The 19,554-nt window shown below is 45.1% G+C and overlaps 1 protein-coding gene across 1 annotated transcript in view; it reads right to left on the bottom strand.

The window, feature by feature from the left end:
- LOC147898375 (Amidase family protein) overlaps positions 1-16,772 on the bottom strand; it is a 100,050-nt gene extending 83,278 nt beyond the window's left edge. Inside the window, exons 1-4 of the mRNA XM_087379817.1 lie at positions 16,110-16,772; positions 7,338-7,649; positions 7,059-7,238; positions 6,690-6,784 (exon numbers count right to left, since the gene is read on the bottom strand). Coding sequence (XP_087235943.1) covers positions 6,690-6,784; positions 7,059-7,238; positions 7,338-7,649; positions 16,110-16,688 — 1,166 coding nt within the window. The 5' untranslated portion in view covers positions 16,689-16,772. The remainder of the gene's footprint in view (positions 1-6,689; positions 6,785-7,058; positions 7,239-7,337; positions 7,650-16,109) is intronic.
- Positions 16,773-19,554: the final 2,782 nt, after the last annotated feature.

The raw sequence follows: 19,554 nt of genomic DNA, 5'->3' as shown, positions 1-19,554 counted from the left end.
TGCCAAGTGTCGAAGGCTCGATGTAGAGGCTCGAGAGGTGTCAGTAAAGAGGCTCAAATGCAGTCGTTGAAGAGGTTCGAAGAAAGCTCGGTGAAGAGGCTGGAAACGGGGCTCAAAATGAGCCACAAAGGTGGCTTAGAAAGGCCCAGAATAGGGCTGAAGGAGTACCCTAAAAGAGGGCGCTTTTTTTTTTTTTTTTTTGGAGCTTAGGACAACTAAGACACCTAGGGTAGTCTCAACTAAACCAAACTGACTAAACCCAACCTTATCCAATCACTAACCTAACTAGACCTAACCAGACCTAAACTAACCTAACCAACCAAACTTAGATCTAATCAAGACCTTAATCTAAGGTTTTGGAGGCATGGAAAAAGGGCGGAAGGCGGCGGTGGAAATCAGCCCGGCAGCGGCGACGGACGTTACGGAGGTCGCGGGCGTCAAAATTTGGCTGACTGCGGCCAGCTTGCAACCAGAGCTACGGACGATAGGTGAACAAACGAAGGGGTGGCGAGACGAGTGGCGAACTAATGGGCGGCGAGCGGGCTGACGACTGACGGTGGGCTGAGGGCTAAGGGCTGACAGGCAGCGGCTAACGGCCTATGGCTTGAAGGCGTGAGCGACGGACGAGTTGTACCACTGCGTGCGATGCCAAGCTTGGGTGGGATGCACGCCTGAGCAATGCTTGGGTTCACCATTAAGCGATGCCAAGCTTGTGTGGGATGCAGGCCTGAGCAATGGCTTGGCATTCAAGATTTCACCCACCGTTCATGTCTCTGTTTATCGTTTGCAGAGGTATGAGACAGGAGATTTGTTAATCGTCGATGATGTTGATTGCAGTCACTCTATCGATCGAATGTTGGCGTACCAACTGTTAGAATCCGAGATGAAGAGTGAAGGGGTGAAGCAAAGGTGCCAGAGAGCGGAGCTCAAATACCAATGTCGAGAAGGGGGAAGGGGCAGATTTGGAGATGGGGAGAGAATAGCAAAAGGAAGGGAGGAGAAGAGACGAGAAGGGGAAGGAGAAAGGAAGAGAGAGAAGGCTGAGGGAATAGAGAGAGGGAGAGAGAGAGTGTGTGAGCGTAGGCAGCAGGTAGCAGGAGGGAGAGTAGATAGGATTAGATGTCACATCAAAAAGTCCCTTACAATCCTTTTGGGTTGACTTATATAGTCCCCCACAGTTCCCACATTTCCCCTACTATTCTCCCATCTATTTCCCCCTTAAAATCCTTCTTTTTCCCACCTTCATTACACATGGCAGGTCTATTGATGACCTACCCTATACCAATACTCTCTAGATGCTCCCTTCTTGTGCCTAAAACAATAGGCGATTCCTGAGGTCATTAGAGACAAACTATGGTCGATATCCATTCATCAGACATGGCTATACCCACCACAACCACATATCACCAAGATAGCTTTCTACAAAGAGCATTTCCTTCACTTGAGTGAGGATGGGTACCTGATCCATCTCTCCTATGCTATACAAATCGCCATGGGTCAGCTCAAGACTGCATGCATCATGTTTAACATGGAGGCAAGCCCCGAGATTGCAGCCGCATGATACCATAGAGATCTGAGACTACACACCCTCTGTGACATGCATGAGTGGAGACTGAGGAACAATACTAATGAAATGTCTTAAATACTATGAGATTTGAGGGCGACTCAATAGCATGTTTGAGGGTACCTAGACATGAGCCAAGTCATTGACTACGTGGATTAATATAGCACTCCACTCTTCGTTATAAGGTCACCAAATTTTGATCCAGGCTTATGACACCCACTGCCTTTCACCACAGACTTCTTCCCAAGAGAAGAGCCAACAGTGACTTGGGTTGTCAACCTGCAACTCGAGTCTACCCTCCAGAGGCATCAAGTTAGCAAGAGATTGGACATGGGCCCAGCGCGCTCCTGCCCCATTCGTGGCACCCTCATTCCTACATCACAGCACCAAGCTACTTCACGACTCCGATGGGTGTGTTTTGGATATGTTCCAGAGGTGCCACGACTCCAAGTGGAGGAACCAACATAAGCCCTCATGAAGCTCAGATTACTTACAACACATGACAAGCACAACTCCTGACATAGGGAGAGTTAATATTAAATTCAACTGCGACACTAAACTCTTAAAGGTGTGCTAGCATCCATTGACCTAAACAAGGATCCCCCTAACTATTGACCATTCCTCCAGCCCATTAGAGGATTTGGGCTGGAGCACTTTCAAATTGCTTATATGCCTGAGAGATTGTGGCGAGTCTCACAATATGTTACAGATGCACTAACTATATTTACGGAAGTGTACACAATAGTTACTTGGGAATGCCATCCCCCTTCCTAGAACGGGGGATGCCGTTCCGGAGTAACAGGGGCCATGGAATATTCAGAACGTTCTCAGAATGCCCTGTGGGCAGAGCAGATCCTGGGAATGCGCTGGGGAATGGTGGAGTGCCATTCTTGGAACATTTCTAGAATGCCATTCCTTGGCGTTGTAAGATCTGATGCCTAGCATGGCAGCTTGTAAGCTGTAAAACAGTCCTGAAGTGCCATTTTTGGAATTTTGCCTCATTCTCCTGCCCTCGCCCTTGCTCCTTCACTCCCCCTAGCCTCCGCAAATACCCTTCCGCTCCACCCCCTCCTCTCTAAGCTCTATTTCCTCACTCTTGACTCAATGAATCCACTCAGCCACTCCACGTCACCCCCCCATTTACTCCCCCTTCAGCTTCTACCTCCCACTCTCCTACCTCCACAAACCTGTCTCCGTTGCCCCTTTCTCTCTCTCCATGTTATGCATTTCTATGACTATTACATGATGTGGCTTCCCTTTCCAAGTCAATGTTCCCCCATCCTGAAACTGTTCCCGCTCTGGTATCCAATGTTCCCGGAATGTCCCTTTTCCCTAGTAACTGTGATGTATACTCCAGGCTATCAAAATGGTCCTTGTCATGACAAGAGAAATTACTAATCCATGATTACTAGACATTAAAACATTATTATATATTATACGCCAATGGTGTAACATGTATTTGTATTTATGATGGACACCGACCGATTTGTTATGGCGGTGGATCATCTCAGTAGATAGGACTGTTGGTAAACTGAAAGGAAAGCATAGAGTGAACACAAACTTAGAATACTTGCATATAGAATGAAGAAGAGTGAGGTCCTTATGTAGGCACCTCTTACATGCTCACTGACATCACTAATGACTTCAGAGCTCAATCTGCTCCTAGATTCTCTCAATCATCCTATGTGGCTTCTACCACCACCTAACTGTGCTTATGGGCACCTAACTGTGCCTCTAACACTCACACATAGAAACCAAGGTGTGCCTGAGGCATACACCTTGAGATATCCCAACAAACCCCCCCTCAAGGGAATGCCTCAGGCTATGTCAAGGATACAGCTAGCACAAGGTGTCTCATGCCATCTCATGGTGGTCATGGATCTATCAATGGCTAGGATCTCAAGCTAGCAAGGGTTCCCATGGGTGTAAGGTAAACAAAAGGGATACAAAAGACCTTCCAATGGTTATCTCCCCTGCATGTACATGCACACAATGTCTGCAGGAGGTACCATGGAGCAAAACACATACACATGGCCTACATCATAAGGTGACCAGAGGTGTTTACAAAAACACACAAAACATAATAGTTTATTTCATTCATTTTGGAGGACTATCCAGGCTGAGTACCTTGACTCAACATAAAAAGAAAGATCTGGAGCATACATAGAGATGATTTAAAAAGCATAATCTTCAAAGGATGCCTCATCTTGTGGAGGCACATCAACTGAAAGTAGATTGGCATTTTCTGTCTTTGAAGTTGCTTCCTTTTTGGCTCTGCAAAACTTCTCATGATGATTGTTTTTGCCATAGTGTTTGCATGGATTGATTTTGAAGCAGTCTTTTGAGAGGTGATTAGTCTTCCCGCAATGATTGCAAGGTGAAAACTTGCCCTTCTGGATTTTTATGGCATAGACTGTGTCATTGCCTTTCCGAAGCTCCATGTGCCTTTCTTCTTCTTGGAAAGCAGAGATAATACCTTCAAGATTAGGATTAGGAAGATTTTTCAAAGTGGTAACAATATGATCATAATCTTCAGGCATACTCTTAAGCAACACTGCCATAGCATCATCTGTAGTGATAGGAGAGTTGATAGAAGCAAGTTGAGTCATAAGACTCCGCATGTAATTGACATGGGCAGCCAAAGGAGTGCCACTAACCATCTTCAATTCAAAGAAAGAAATTTTAAGTGATAATTTTGAGATGTGAGAGCTAGCACCAAAAATCATGTCAAGCTTCTGCCAAGCTTCTGAAGGAGACTCTAAGTCAGAGATGTGATGAATATAATCATCTCCTAAAGCAAGAGCAATGATACCATATGCTTTCTCCTCTCTAGCGGGATCCCTTGCCGGGCGTGTTGGAGCTGAGGATTCTCCAGCATTGGAGGCTATTGAAGAAGAAGTTGAAGCCGGTTTGACAAGTCCCCAGAGGTTTTCCCTCATCAATGCAAATTTCACCTTCATCTGCCATGTGTGGAAGCCCTTACCATTGAACTTATCTATATTCAATATGGTAGCCATGAGAGGGTCTAACCCAGGTATTGGGCAGTGTCTTCTCTCTTACAAGGATAGAAAAATAACTGAAAAGCTTCAAAATATAAGCATTTAATGTAGCAAAGACTTGTGACCAAATTTCAATCAATGATGCTTTCACTTACATGCTTCACAGAGGTGGCTAAATGAAAGCTTTCCAATCGAAACCAGGTATAGTAACTTAAAAGAAAGTTGTAGCCACAGTTGTACTAATGCTTTTCAAAACTTCAAAACCTCATAAATGCTAAAGTAGCATCTAATGTAGCATCACTTTCAAAACCTTGTCAAAACTGTCAAGAACAGAGGACTGAACTTGGAGGGCTTGTATCTCACTCTCCAAAGCAAAGAAAAAGGGGCTTTCTGAGGCAAAAGAAAGCTCATATACCACAGAAGGTCCACTGAGGAGGAGGGGCGCAAATCCGCGTCAGATCGCCATAGCTTGCTTCTTCAATTTCGACTGGTTTTTCTCTGTTTTCACCTTGAATATGCAGCCATTGCTGCTCAGATTTCAGCACAGGATAGCTCAAGGTATGGAGAAGCTCCCTCTGAAAGAAATTAGAGAAACATGGAGTAGTCTCAAAGAAATCGTGGAAGACAGGTTCGACGATCTGCGCGAAATGGCGACTTGCAGCGACGAAGATACTTTAATTCCTTGCAGCCAAAGGTTCACCCCTTCAAGATGTATCTCCAGCAGGAAGGGCTTGGAGGATGGCAGAGAAACGGAGGAGAACAGGCTTTAGCAAGATTTGGGAAGAAGGGGAAGAGATGGTGAAGAAGAAGATGGAGAAGAAGATGATGATGTGGCAGAAATGGGATCAAGGGGGATCAAAGGGCTCTGATACCATGTTGGTAAACAGAAAGGAAAGCATAGAGTGAACACAAACTCAGAATACTTGCATATAGAATAAAGAAGAGTGAGGTCCTTATGTAGGCACCTCTTACATGCTCACTGACATCACAGATGACTTCAGAGCTCCACAATCATCTCCTCTATCTGCTCCTAGATTCTCTCAATCATCCTATGTGGCTTCTACCACCACCTAACTGTGCTTATGGGCATCTATCTGTGCCTCTAGCACTCACACATAGAAACCAAGGTGTGCCTGAAGCATACACCTTGAGATATCCCAACAAGGACTAGTCGAACTGGAGCCACTGCTTCAGACAGCATCGAATTTGGACATGTGATACTTATTCTATTAATAAAAGTGTGCACACACGTGTCTAGGTCCTAGGGGCAATAGGAAGGGAAGGGTGCATTAAGGTGCATTGAATGGGTCATAGGCTAAGGGTAGGTGTAAATGGGAAGATGGAACTTGAGTGATCTCAAGGGACATTAATGAAAGGGTATCACCCTTTCTTTGTGAATCTCACGTAGCATTCTCTATTAATCTTACATTCATCCGCCATATCTCACACACCTTGCATGTAGGTAAAAACAGAAACAAGTACTCTCACGAGGGCGCTCTTCCCCATCGGAGGGCCAATTGGCATTCAAATTCTGCATGCATTGCACACATTTGCATTCTCGAAAAGTTTGGTTCTTCACAGTCTTGCTACAAACAAGGGTTTGTTCCCTGAACCTCATGCACTCCCTACCCGAAAATGTGGCAGCAACATTTGAGATTCCAAATCTTCATCAAGAAATCATGAGAACATGAGCCATGCTTCTCACCCAACAAAACTACTGCCTGCCCTAAGGCTGCTTCTAAACTAGATTCTCAACTACTTTGATTCTGAAAAGCATTGTTTGAGCTACTACTGCAATGAATTTTCTTTCAGAACCCTGGGTAAAGGCATTCCTTTCCACACTCTTGGCATCGTGTTTGATTTCATGCAAAAGAAGAATAAAAAATGATTAAACACCTGAGTCATTTTGACCAACAAATCTGCATTTCCATTGATAAATCAAAACAAAACCTTCAAGGAGAAGTAAAGATAGAGGATGGGACGTTGGGGGGGTATCGAATGGCCTAAAAAAGGCATGTTTTCCTAGGCTTTGACCAAGCTTGTGGGCACCAATCCCAAGGCTCAAACCAGTCTCATTCAGAGACCAAAAAGTAGACTTTTTAATATGAAACCAGATGAGAGCATACCTAACACCATCATAGCGAGCAAGGTTAGATGAAGCTTCCGAACATGCAAGAATATAATATGCTGGCAGACCCAATGAAAAGGATGGCAGGGATACCTATACCAAAAAACCATGAAATATCTTTGAATTATTAGATAGAGCACTAAAGTAGTACTAGTACAAACAATAGAAGGATGAAAAAAGACAAAATGGAAAAAACACAGAACGTCAGGCATAGGAATTGCAGATTGCTAGAGTAAACGTTTCTGGCATTGTAACCACGAATTCCTTCAGCCTAGCCAAGGCACCAAGATCACCAACCATAGTTTCACTCAAGACTATGCAAGGAAACAAGAAAGGAACCCTGATAAAGCTTAAAATACAGAAAAACCTCTGTAACCAAAGCCCCCAAGTCTTTGAGGTGACGTGCTGCATCTGCAATGGCTGATGAAATGCCACAATCTACGCCATCTGCAAGTGTCTCTATGACAAGTCCAATCCGTAGACCAGCAAGAGGCTTGCTGCTTGATGCATCAATCAGTTGCAGCTGTGCAGCATATTGAGGAACTTCCTGTAATGTACATCAGAAAATTGGCATGGTCAATGTCGGAAAAAGTAAACTCAAGCTCCTTTTGTTCCCAATAAGATCTCTGCAAAAGGGCATTCTTACCATTGGGCTGCTTGTCGCATCCAACTCATCATGCCCAGCAATAACCCCAAGGACAATGGCTGTGTCTAGTACAGATGTACCAAGGCATCCAACAACATCCAAAGAGGATGCGAAAGCCATAAGCCCATACCGAGAGACACGGCCATATGAAGGCTTAAGACCCACTACTCCACAAAAGGATGCAGGTTGCCGAATACTTCCCCCTGTGTCGCTTCCTAGAGCACATACACATTGCCTGGCTGCCACAGCAGCAGCAGATCCTCCAGATGATCCCCCTGGTACTCTTGACAAGTCCCATGGATTGGAAGTCACCTGTTAAACCCACATGGATTGCAGCCCTCAAAACTGTGTTCATGAAATTTCAAACAGATGAACAAATGTTTGCCGTCCACAGCTTAGTAATCATGAACATCGTAGACTACAGTGTGCCAAAATCATGATAGAACAGGTTACAGAGTCAAACAACTTTGGGAGCAGATGCTATTGCCAGTAAGAAGAGGGCTAGTCCTGCCAGCAGACGGAAAAACCAAAGCAGCATGCTACAGAGACAAGGAAAAATAAAGGCTGATTTCTTGAAGTATGGGATAACCTATATCCCAGTGCCTGCAAATTGGATTTTGTTTGAACATCTTTAAAAAGTAGTCAAGATAAAGATTCAGAATTCAGGTTGCACAGCCTCAAATATGAAAGTCTGAATTTAGCTTGACACCAGCTTTGAAAATCAAATAAAACGGGCAGGGGCTGGAAGGAGGTCTAAGGGCGGCCAGAAGAGCTTTACACAAATAAAAGAAACAAACTGAAAACAGGGGGAGGGAATCCGTCATGTAGCATCACAAAACTTATCCATAAACTGATCCACTTTGCAAGAAAATCTTGCCACGTCAAGTGTCTCACGTATTGCACCATTTAAATGACTAGCTATAGCTTATTCAGATCTCAACTAATAATTGACTTTCATTAAAAAAATATTCTCGAATGGAGAACTATATCGGATAAATTTGGAGTTCCAAGATAAATGGAGGAACTGGACTTCGCCAAACTTATTTTCCAAAAGCTCTGTAACCCTATACAATTATAACCATAACCCCTTGTGCATTAAGATGGTTTTTAAAAGTTCAAATAAAGTAACACTAAATCATAAAGTAGTAGCACTCACAACACTGTTCCTGACACCTATAAACACTCTGTAACCCATTCGCTCCTCCTTTCTTCCATGGTCCACTGCCTTCAGCATGCATAATGCTACCTTGCACCCCTCTCGTTCTACTGCTCTCTAGGTTGACTAACAAGTCCTGCCCATCAACTTAATCACCCCTTGATCCTTCCACATGTACTCTCTTCTCCCATGCTGCCCCTGCTCCAATATTCCTTAAGTGCCTCTATAGGCTAAAGAAACAAGCACTGCCCCATGTACCCTGCCTTGAGGCAGTTGTCAGGCTCCTCTGCCTCCATCTTGCCATGAAACATCTGAATGTTGTACTAGAACACCAGCTGGCTGCCATGATTGCATGCCATGCAAGCCTCTGCCAGCCTGTCTCGAAGCATCTCTATGCTGTACCAGCCTCTGTGTACCATGTGCATCTGTTCATGCCCCAGCCCATGATTTTCAAAACAAGCACTAGAAGCTTATATCTAGATGAATCCAGGAACATACCCAAACTCATCCTCTAAAAATACTGCACTGTGAAATACAGCACACAGTGCAGTTTCAATCTCACGATAGTCACTCATAAGATTGAAAACCATAAACTCTATCAAGCACTAGAAGCTGCAGCAAAACTTTATCTTGAGACTGAATCCTATGCAATTGGCTTCAGCAAGGTAACAAGAGCATGTCCGCTACCTAGGAGCAGCCTACTTAACAAATTAACATGCCGAATGACAGATGAACCAGCACTTAACAACCCAACCAAGACAAGCGGCTGACTCCATTTAAAACAGCTTGGGCAAACTAGCTGGGCCAAATCCTAAATTATGCTGGCAAATAGTAAGTTGCTTGGTCAGCTATGATAAGTGCACTTGATGAACGTGAACCTTCTTTTTCAGCAGCTTAGAGGGATGCCTCTGTTAGAAATCAAGAGGGAATGAATCACTCAAACCTCCACCCAAGATCTCTCCAACTCTTACACACACTCAACTCAGATAGATGATCACAGATGCAACAAACCCTCACTCAGAAATAAATATGGACGGAGAGAGAGAGAGAGAGAGAGTATATTCATCCACCGGATGGTGGGCAGAAAAATAGCTTCAAGGGAGCAGTACAAAACACAGCAAAGTGCTGGAGAATATTGATGAACTCTCTCTCTCACAAACTGCTCCAGATCTGAGTGCTGAACACAGCCTTGGAGAGGGGCCTTCAGTCTTGCACTGGATGCTGGAATGAATGGAGGAGTGGGCCTTTTATAGGCACTGCCCAGGCCCCTTGAGTTGACCGACCAGCAGGGTCGGTACCCTGTCTGGTGGCCAACCATATGGGCCCTAGAAAACCGACCAGGGTCTGGTCGGTGGCCCTGGTTGGGCCGACTTGGCCTGCCACATGCCCCTATATAAGGGTGCCCTGTGCAGCCAGTCTGCTCTGCTGCAGGAGCCTCCAAAGCCCTGTTTTACCTGCTGTTGCAGGCTGCAACCAGCCCGTGTGCTGGTTGCCTATGATGCCGACCTGAGTCTCTCTCTCTCCAGCCCTCCTACCTCTCATTGCCCCTTGTCCCCTCAAATCAGGGGCTCACAGGTGGGCACAGTGAGTTTCTAACACCCCCCCTAAATGTCACAACTGTGGGCCAATCCCCATTCGTTTGATGAGGTGCTCCATCTGTTCTCGAGGAAGTGCCTTCGTGAAGAGGTCGGACAAGTCGTCGGCGGTCGGGCAATACATAAGCTCGATCACGTCATCGATGATGAGCTCTCAAACAAAGTGGTAATGAACTTCGATGTGCTTAGTCCATGCATGGTATACTGGATTCTTGGCAATGGCTATGCAACTCTGATTGTCGCACATCAGCACTGTTGTGTCCTCCTGACATACGTCCATGTCCTCCAGAATCCACCTCAACCACAGTGTCTCACAAGCTGCTATACACGCGGCTCTGTACTCTGTCTCTGTAGAAGAAAGGGCCACTATGGGTTGCTTCTTACTCAGCCAAGAGATGGCACCAGATGCAAGTAAGAAACAATACCCTATTGTTGATCTCCTGATGTCAGCATCACCCGCCCAATCACTGTCACAGAACCCGCCTAGTTCAATGCCTTTGGTATAGGTGATCCCGTAGGTGCAAGTACCCTTTAGATACCTTAGCACCCGTAAACATGCATCCCAATGACTCTTCCTGGGAGAAGCAGAGAACTGGCATAATAGCCTAACTGCATAACAAATATCAGGTCGAGTATTGGTAAGGTAAAGCAAACTTCCTACCAATCGTCGGTACAACAGTGACCGTAGTCACAAAACTTTTGAAACTCCGTGGCAACTTGTGGAGTGTGAGCAACGCCAATTGACTCGAGTCCACCTTCTGACCAACCACTGTGAGCTGGTCCTGCACGACTTTCACCTTTGTCAGATGGTCATGCACACTATCACCCTCATTCATATCAAGATTATAAAGCTGATGCTGAAGAGTAATGATACGGGCTGTATTATCGGTTTCATACAGCTCCTTCAGTATGGCCCACGCCTCTAAAGACGTCTCTGCCAACTGGATATGAGGAATCACAGCATCTGCTGTCGTGCCAATTAGCATTGCTAAGGCTTGAGCATCCCTCTCCTCCCATGCACTGAGTTCATCCACATCTGCTTCAAATAAAACTTCACCTCTTTTGTCCACAATGTCCTCCGGCTTCTCCTCGGTCCCAATCACTATCTTCCACAGCTTCCGTGCCAACAGATGGCTTCGGATCTTGACTTTCCAAATTGGATAGTTCATCCCATCAAGCTTTCCAGCTTCACCAAAATTGGGAATAAATGAAGAAGGAAGATGACTGGAGAAGGAGGAAGGAGGAGTAGTGGGTGTAGAGGCTTCTGAACGCTGATCCATCTCGGTGAATAGCAAACTGAAAAACTGAAGCAAAAAAGATATACTGACCTCCTGTGCTAGCCTGAGCTGAAAACATAATCGCCTTTCTGCCAAGGGACTCCTTCCTTCAGAGAGTGCTTTGATGAAGAAGAGTTGAGAGCCTATGGCTCTGATACCATGTTAGAAATCAAGAGGGAATGAATCACTCAAACCTCCACCCAAGATCTCTCCAACTCTTACACACACTCAACTCAGATAGATGATCACAGATGCAACAAACCCTCACTCAAAAATAAATATGGACGGAGAGAGAGAGAGAGAGATTATAGTCATCCACCGGATGGTGGGCAGAAAAATAGCTTCAAGGGAGCAGTACAAAACACAGCAAAGTGCTGGAGAATATTGATGAACTCTCTCTCTCACAAACTGCTCCAGATCTGAGTACTGAACACAGCCTTGGAGATGCAACAAACCCTCACTCAGAAATAAATATGGACGGAGAGAGAGAGAGAGTATATTCATCCACTGGATGGTGGGCAGAAAAATAGCTTCAAGGGAGCAGTACAAAACACAGCAAAGTGCTGGAGAATATTGATGAACTCTCTCTCACAAACTGCTCCAGATCTGAGTGCTGAACACAGCCTTGGAGAGGGGCCTTCAATCTTGCACTGGATGCTGGAATGAATGGAGGAGTGGGCCTTTTATAGGCATTGCCCAGGCCCCTTGAGTTGACCGACCAGCAGGGTCGGTACCCTGTCTGGTGGCCGACCATATGGGCCCTAGAAAACCGACCAAGGTTGGCCCTGATCAGTGGCCCTGGTTGGGCCGACTTGGCCTGCCACATGCCCCTATATAAGAGTGCCCTGTGCAGCCAGTCTGCTCTGCTGCAGGAGCCTCCATGTGAGGCCTAAAGCCTTGTTTTACCTGCTGTTGCAGGCTGCAACCAGCCCATGTGCTGGTTGCTTATGATGCCGACCTGAGTCTCTCTCTCTCCAGCCCTCCTACCTCTCACTGCCCCTTGTCCCCTCAAATCGGGGGCTCACAAGTGGGCACAGTGAGTTTCTAACAGCCTCAACGCAACAATTTCCCAAAATTTGCTACAGGTGCCCCCTTTTTTGAAATAAAGGCAAAGGGTGCGAGGCGGGGTTAAAGGAGGTGAAGAGGGAGCAGGAAGGAAGGAGGAGAGATAATTTAGAAACAAAACTTTGATTTTGCTGGGCCCCGCGAGAGGGTTCATGATTGATTGATCCGGAGATGCAGAGCTGTACATTCAACATTGCAGTCCTCATCCAGGTTGTCACACCTAAGCACGTGTCTCAAGGTCAATACCGTGTCAGGATACCAATAACCTTGCATTAAGCACCAATCACCTTGCATCAAGCAATCACCTTGCATCAAGCAATGTGTCAGGATACCAATGACCTTGCATGAAGCACCACTATGAGAACAAGTAGCATCTTGAAAAAAAGGAGATCCTTCCTCAAGGTATTATCCGGTCAACCTGGAGCAGTTGGAAAATTGTTTGATAAATATTGCAAATGTGATGAAGAGTGTACATTAAATCTGCTCAAATCTCCACTTGAATATTGAAAGAGGCTCTTCATGATGGTCAAGAACATGGGAACAACAGGCTTGCCAAAACATGCCCTGCACCAAACTCTGAATATGCTCTCCCTCATTGTATGAAGGGTCATGAAAGAGATGTGAGCCATGAAGGTGTCAAAAGTGAAAGCGAATCCTTAGGAAGTCGAGTCTCATTTCATTGCCACATTTGATAAATCTGCAAAGTATGTATTGTGTGTGGATTTGGGCCATCTTGTGTAGTCGAGAAACAATGATCCGGGGAAGAACAAAACCTTCCAGAGAAGTAAGAGGAGACCAGTAGTGACACAACCATTTGTGTGAGGAATTGTGTCATCCCAAAAAGAATGTGGATACTCTCTATGGCCAAATATTAGCACAAACAAAGGCTAGAAACACTAACTAGAAGCTCACACTGAAAGCAACAAGAAAATGGCTTAAATATTCTATGGTTTATGACTAACCTAAAGATGATGGCAAATGATAGGCCAATGCATGCTGTATACTCGAGGAAAGTGGGTGGATCTGAGGAAGGACATTGGGCATGTGCTAAAGGACCCCCCTCCCAGAGCTACAATTGCCAAGAAGGATCTTCAAACCGCTTCTCAAGACCTGAATCAAGTGGCCAACATCCACCTTGGTTGTCTAGAACAAATGCTGGATAAGGAAAGGAAAGCACAGGGAGATCTAGACCATCATCACCAATGTAGGAAAATGGACATCGGCTAGATTTAGATGCTTGTCTGAGAGACGGAAATGAAATCGTTTAGTCTTCACAAGCAGGTGTAGCTTGAATGAAGAGATTTTGGACTACCTTTTAATTAGCCTTCTCCTTTAATGCTAGCCTTCATCTGCCCTTCACCGAGTGCCAACAGAAACTCAGTACAAAGACTTTGTATAAATGGATGCTCAAGTATGTGTGGGTGTGTGGATTTGTATGTGTGAGAGCATATGTTTATACTATGGTCTACACCCACTGTTGGGCGCTGATGACGTCAGTGAGAATGTCTTAGTAGCTAGTCCCTGCTATGCGTGATGGAGTTTATGGTTTTCAACCTTATGAATGACTATCATGAGATTGAAACTGCACTATGTTGTGTTTTTAGGGGATGAGTTTGGGCATGTTCCTGGACTCATCTACGTATATATAAATGCAGGAAAATGGACATCAGGGCGAGCAATTTGGATGTGTACCAACAGGGTGTGCCACCCAAGTGTAAGATGAAGAAATGTGCACCACAACTAGGCCAGAGGAATAGTTTGTTCAATCTCTATTAGATGGCACTTAGCAATATGCTTAAGACTTGTGTGACAAGAAAGATCCACATTGATCTTCAATGTCAATCGAGCCGCCTATCAATCTCATCTTCTGTGCAAAGAGTTGTACATTAAAGCATTGGCAAACTCATGTGCCATCCTTGAAGAAGATTAGCCATGAAAGGCAAAGCATGAAACACAAGTCAAACTTCTATGAATATCACAAGAAATCGACCGCGCAGCACAAGTGCCACCTGCTGGAATTGAGGAGGACAAAGGGGTTTTGTAGGTACATGGGTTTAGCTGGTGTCACATTGGCTGTAGGGGGAATCAAATGGTCAGCACTTAGGGCTGACAGTTTGCCCAAGTTTAGGGCTAGTTTTGGGGGCTGAAGTATGCCCTGTCATCGGCCCATGTAACGGGGCAGAAGAGATAGGAGAGACCCTGCATAAGGCGCCTGTTTGTAGGGCCTTTTATAGGCAGCTTATGCTGCCCTGGCCAGCGAGAGCAGAAGGGAGGATGGTAAGGTTGGCCATCAGGTCGGCAGACCCACAAACCGCAGTCAGCAGATTGGGCTGGTAGGGCAGGTAAGAGGGCCAGTCAGCCCTGTTTGGGAGTCGATGTAACATCTTGGCAGATCATCTCACTGAAATCTCTTGGCATTACCTTCCACCTTGTTGGTTTCTTTTACTAATACATGTTTATATAAATTTTCAACCTTTGTTCTTTATTTTACGAGTGACCATGCCACATGGACCACTTTCTTATTGTCCTTTCTCGTTTCAGTATTAACTAGGTTGCTATGAATCCTTGGAGTCAAGGGTTGAGGCCAAGGCATTCATGTCCTGTTTTGATGTGCTATTTAACGAGGGTGGCTGGTTGTTGGTTCCAAGGGAAAAGGGGAGGAAATTGTGGAGGGGCGGGGGAAGACAACCCTCCTGATTGCTATAAATCGAGGACCATTGGCCCTCACTCTTGGTATGCTCAGGCTGAGGGGCTAGATTATGATGAAATTTTTGCTCATACAACCTGCATGACACTCATTTGACCATGGTCTTTGGCAGCCCATCTGAAGTCCGCATTCCTCAATGGGGAGATACAGGAGGAATATATGTCGAATAGTTTCAAAGTTTTGGGTGTGCAAGTGGTCTGAAACAGGCACCGAGAGCTTGGTATCATAGGATTGATCCGTTCTTCACCACTACTGGACACCAACCTCTACACTAGTACAAGATGGTCTTATCATGCTCATTGTATTATACGTTGATGATGTTATCATCTCCAGGAATCATTGTAGTGTGATAAGAAATACACAAGTCATGCTTCAAGATGAGTTTGGGATGATGGGATTTAGGAGAGATGCCCTGTGACGTGGGACGTGGGAAGTGTGAAACCAAGCTGCCTCCAACAGAGCGCTGGCTGAATTGTTCACCAAGACTTCACAAACTTGATATGGACAGTTGAACAACCGCTCCAAACCAAAGGACAATGACTAAGGAGATTCTGTTTCATTATTACTGCTGACTGGAGGGAATGAAAATGCCCTCAGCAAGGGTAACGACAATAGTAGGTGAAAATCATTTGGAACAGGCATGTTATCAAAATCGAGCCAAATTGTAAGAATATAGGGCTGATCAACTTTGTAAGCAATTGGACTCGCGATGATGTAACCCCTGAAGGATGAAAGGACCCAAATGCCGATGGTACCCATGATCCAGAAGTTTGGAAGCGGGGCATATGAAAAGCATCATTGGCACGAGTACAGCTTTAATTGAAGTCCGAAATATGACGGTGGATCTGAACCTGACAGCAAAACTCTCTGCATAATTGAACTCAGCCTTCCCGAATATAGCATGGCTTCATAATTTTACGACTTGCTTGCTACGAACTCGAAGTAGAGACAAGATATGGAAGCTCGGAACACCTGGAAAGCGGAGCATTCGGTGGAGCTGCCCATTCCAAACTCATCAAGGTTAGTCTTTCCCAGCGGCAAAGCTCCTGCTTCTTTCATTTTCCTCACAGCTGTTGCATCGAAAGGGGGCCGGTAACCTTCAAGAACCTTTGAACCCCCCGTCGAAGGCATATCCTGAGTGCAAAGATTGTCTTTGATTCCAAAGGGAACGCCAGCCAACGGGCCTAATCGCTCATTCGACGCAATCCTCTTGTCCAGTTGCTCGGCTTCTTTTAAGGCCTGCTCCGAGACAAACAAAAAGCTCTTGATTTTGGGCTCCCTCTCGTGCAGCTTGGAGAGGTATTCTTCGGTTATTTCTACAGCACTTTTTTCCCTGGAAAGCAGAGCTTCCCTTATTCGCAGAATTTCAGAGTGAGGCTTGCGTTGCACTGCTGCTTCTGGAGATTCAGAAAGCAATACCGGTGAAGCATGTTCTTTGTATGAATGTGTGCTGTAATCGGATTTCGACAGCGGATAGCCAAACGCAATTACGTGCGAATGGTAAAAGCTATGGTGAGTGTAAGGAGCTAAAGTCTTCTGGCGCAATATCATGAAGTTGAGCGGCGTGCAGGGGCAAAGGGATGGTGAAGAGGAAAGCACTCTGAAGCTATGAAAGGTGCGTCTGTCAACGTGGGCGAGTGGAGAGGAGCTGTGAGGAAGCAAAGGACCTCGACGGGAGAGAGATGCAAGCTCGGAAGATAAAGCCGGGCACATACAAAGGTAAGGAGTGGAGAGAAGACCCATTGTGATCAAGGCCGAAGCGGAATGCAATGGTGCGTCCAGAGGCATCAATCGTTGGCTACCTTGCATGCTCTCTACTCTGTGTACGTGCCCCTCGCTCTTACTTCGAATCTGCCACTGTATGCATATATGGGTCGAACGTCCCTTGGCAAGAGACTGTTGCCCAAAATCGTAATGCAAATTTGCAGAGAATGCTGCTTCAAATTCTCTCTTATTTGCAGAGAATGCTGCAAAATTTGCAAATTCTCTCCAAAGCGACTGAATTTGCAGGAATCGTAATGCTGCTTTCTCTGCAAAAGTCGCTCCACAGCTGCTCTCTAATGCATCTCTCTCTCTCTTTGTCTGTCTGGCTGTTTACATACTTGGGACCAATTGAACCAATATATCACATTTGGCCTTTTTCCTAGTAGTATTGAGTAGCTGTTTACATACTGGCTGTTTACATACTTGGGACCAATTGAACCAATATATCACATTTGGCCTTTTTCCTAGTAGTATTGAGTAGCATCATGAGCTTTTGGAGAGAAGGCACCATTCGCCATGGACCACCTGCATTCGTCGTGCATCTCTCTCTCTCTCTCCCTCTCTCTCGTGTTTACTTTCTCGGAATCAATTGAACCATCACAAGACCTTTTAGCCTACCCCAAATGGGTAGGCCTTAGTAATCATTTGGACTCAAAAAATAAGGGGAACGATGTTCAATCATTCATAAGGCCTGCCTAATATCAAAAAAGTAAACAAAAAGGAATCCAGTGAAAATGGTGTGAAGGAAGAGGAGATAAAGGAGAGAGAGAGAGAGAGAGAGAGAGAGAGAGAGAGAGAGAGAGAAGAAAGGTGGAGCTCGTGTGTAAGAAGACTTGAGGAGATAAAAAAGGGAAGAGAGAGAGAGAGAGAGAGAGAGAGAGAGAGAGAGAGAGAGAAAGTCAACCACTTTAAAGTCTCCATTCAAGTCCAATGAAGAAGAGCCAATAGGAAAAATGCACTTCCAGAAATTCAAGAAATGCCCAATTTCTGCTTTGCCAAAATCTCATCGTTGCTAAGGCTACCCTGAGGGCAGACCAATAAATATTTAGTTCTTTTTATGTTCTCTCTCTCTCTCTCTCTCTCTCTCAAAGGTCCCTCAGGGTAGCCTTAGCAACGATGAGATTTTGGCAAAGCAGAAATTAGGCATTTCTTGAATTTCTGGAAGTGCATTTTTCCTATTGGCTCTTCTTCTTCTTCATCCCTTCAATCCTCCACTTTTTCTCCTCCCCTTTCTCTCTCTCTCTCTTCTTCTTCTTCTCCTTCTCTGTCTCCCCCTCTCAGCTTCCAATTCGCCCCCTTTTCTGCTCACCATCTAGGGCAGGCCACATGAATGAAATTCATCTTGTTGTTGTACATTTTCCTTTGTCTAAACTATAGTATTCAACATCATGAGCTTCTTGAGGATGAGAGCCTCGAGGCACCATGCACATGTGGCTTGCAGGAAGGCACCATGCACCTCTAGCTAGCTGTGGCTCACGCACACGACTGCCTGCCACCCGTCGAGGGTGGCAGGTTGCGAGTCCTTGCACTTCGCCCCACCTAGCTAAATTGCATGGTGCCTCCCCTCATCAAGCTCATGATGATGTTATAATGTGAGAATCTTTCGGAAACTCCTTGTGTTAATTAGTTTTCGGCCTGTCCTCGGGGAAGGCTTCAGTAAAGAGCGCATGCTTTTGTGAAAGAGGGAAATCCCTATTTGTTAAATAAATAATTATGGATTATGTGATTGGTCGGCTTTGGTTTGTTTTCAATGTGTACAGGCTTCTGCCAATGCACTCTGCACGAGGCTGGGACTAGTGTCGTCGATTTGGAAATAATTGTTGGCGTGTTATTGGCCGAGCTTGGTTCGCGGATTCTATCAACGGCGTTGTTTGGGAGTTGTTCATTTGATCACTAATTCTGGTGTGCTTTACATCTCCACCAGGCAAGCCCAATCAATGTAATTCACAATGGGAGGGCATCCAATTACACACACAAATCTTGGAGTTAAAGGATGGAAAGGGGGGGGTATATACTTACACAAAACAATGCTCATGAAACATACTTCTTTATTACAAGGGAGAGTAGATCTATTACAACCTCTTCTTTTCTTCATTCATCTTCATCTACAGCTCGGAGAAAGGTCCTTAAGACTTTTTACATCAAGCCCTTAAAGATGCCACCTCACCTAGACACAACCACACTCTAGATACATATACATATGATGTCTATACATCAACAATTCTCCCCCTCAAGCTCAGCATGAGCTTGTGCATCACATATGCCTAAAGCCTCTCTAAAAAAACAAAACTTATCTTTGCGCAATGGTTTGGTAAAGATATCTACAACCAGTGCATCCGTCTTAACATATCGCATGGAATGAGAGTTTTTGAAATGCATATTGATATCCAATGCAACACTTCCTTGACTTCTCAACCCAAGTCCTATATGCCAATTTATCCTCATCCTATGGGTCCTCCCATGGCAATTTGGGACATTCATCTTCTCCCATAATCAAGCCCCATAATCCTTTGTCCATGAGGAGATTTTCCATGCGATAAGACCAACATAGTTGTCTTTGGTGAGTTTCTTACCCACAATTTACGTAACTTGAGAGGTTTCAGCCATGCTTGAATCCCAAGTTTTATGCATAGAATTGATTTCAAATGCAATT

This window comes from Dipteris shenzhenensis, chromosome 9, assembly GCF_047967505.1.
Source record: "Dipteris shenzhenensis isolate YYH24624 ecotype China chromosome 9, Dip_SZ_1.0, whole genome shotgun sequence".
NCBI lineage: Eukaryota > Viridiplantae > Streptophyta > Polypodiopsida > Gleicheniales > Dipteridaceae > Dipteris > Dipteris shenzhenensis.
Note: the sequence above shows the minus strand (reverse complement) of the source record. Positions and strands in the feature narration are given on the sequence as shown.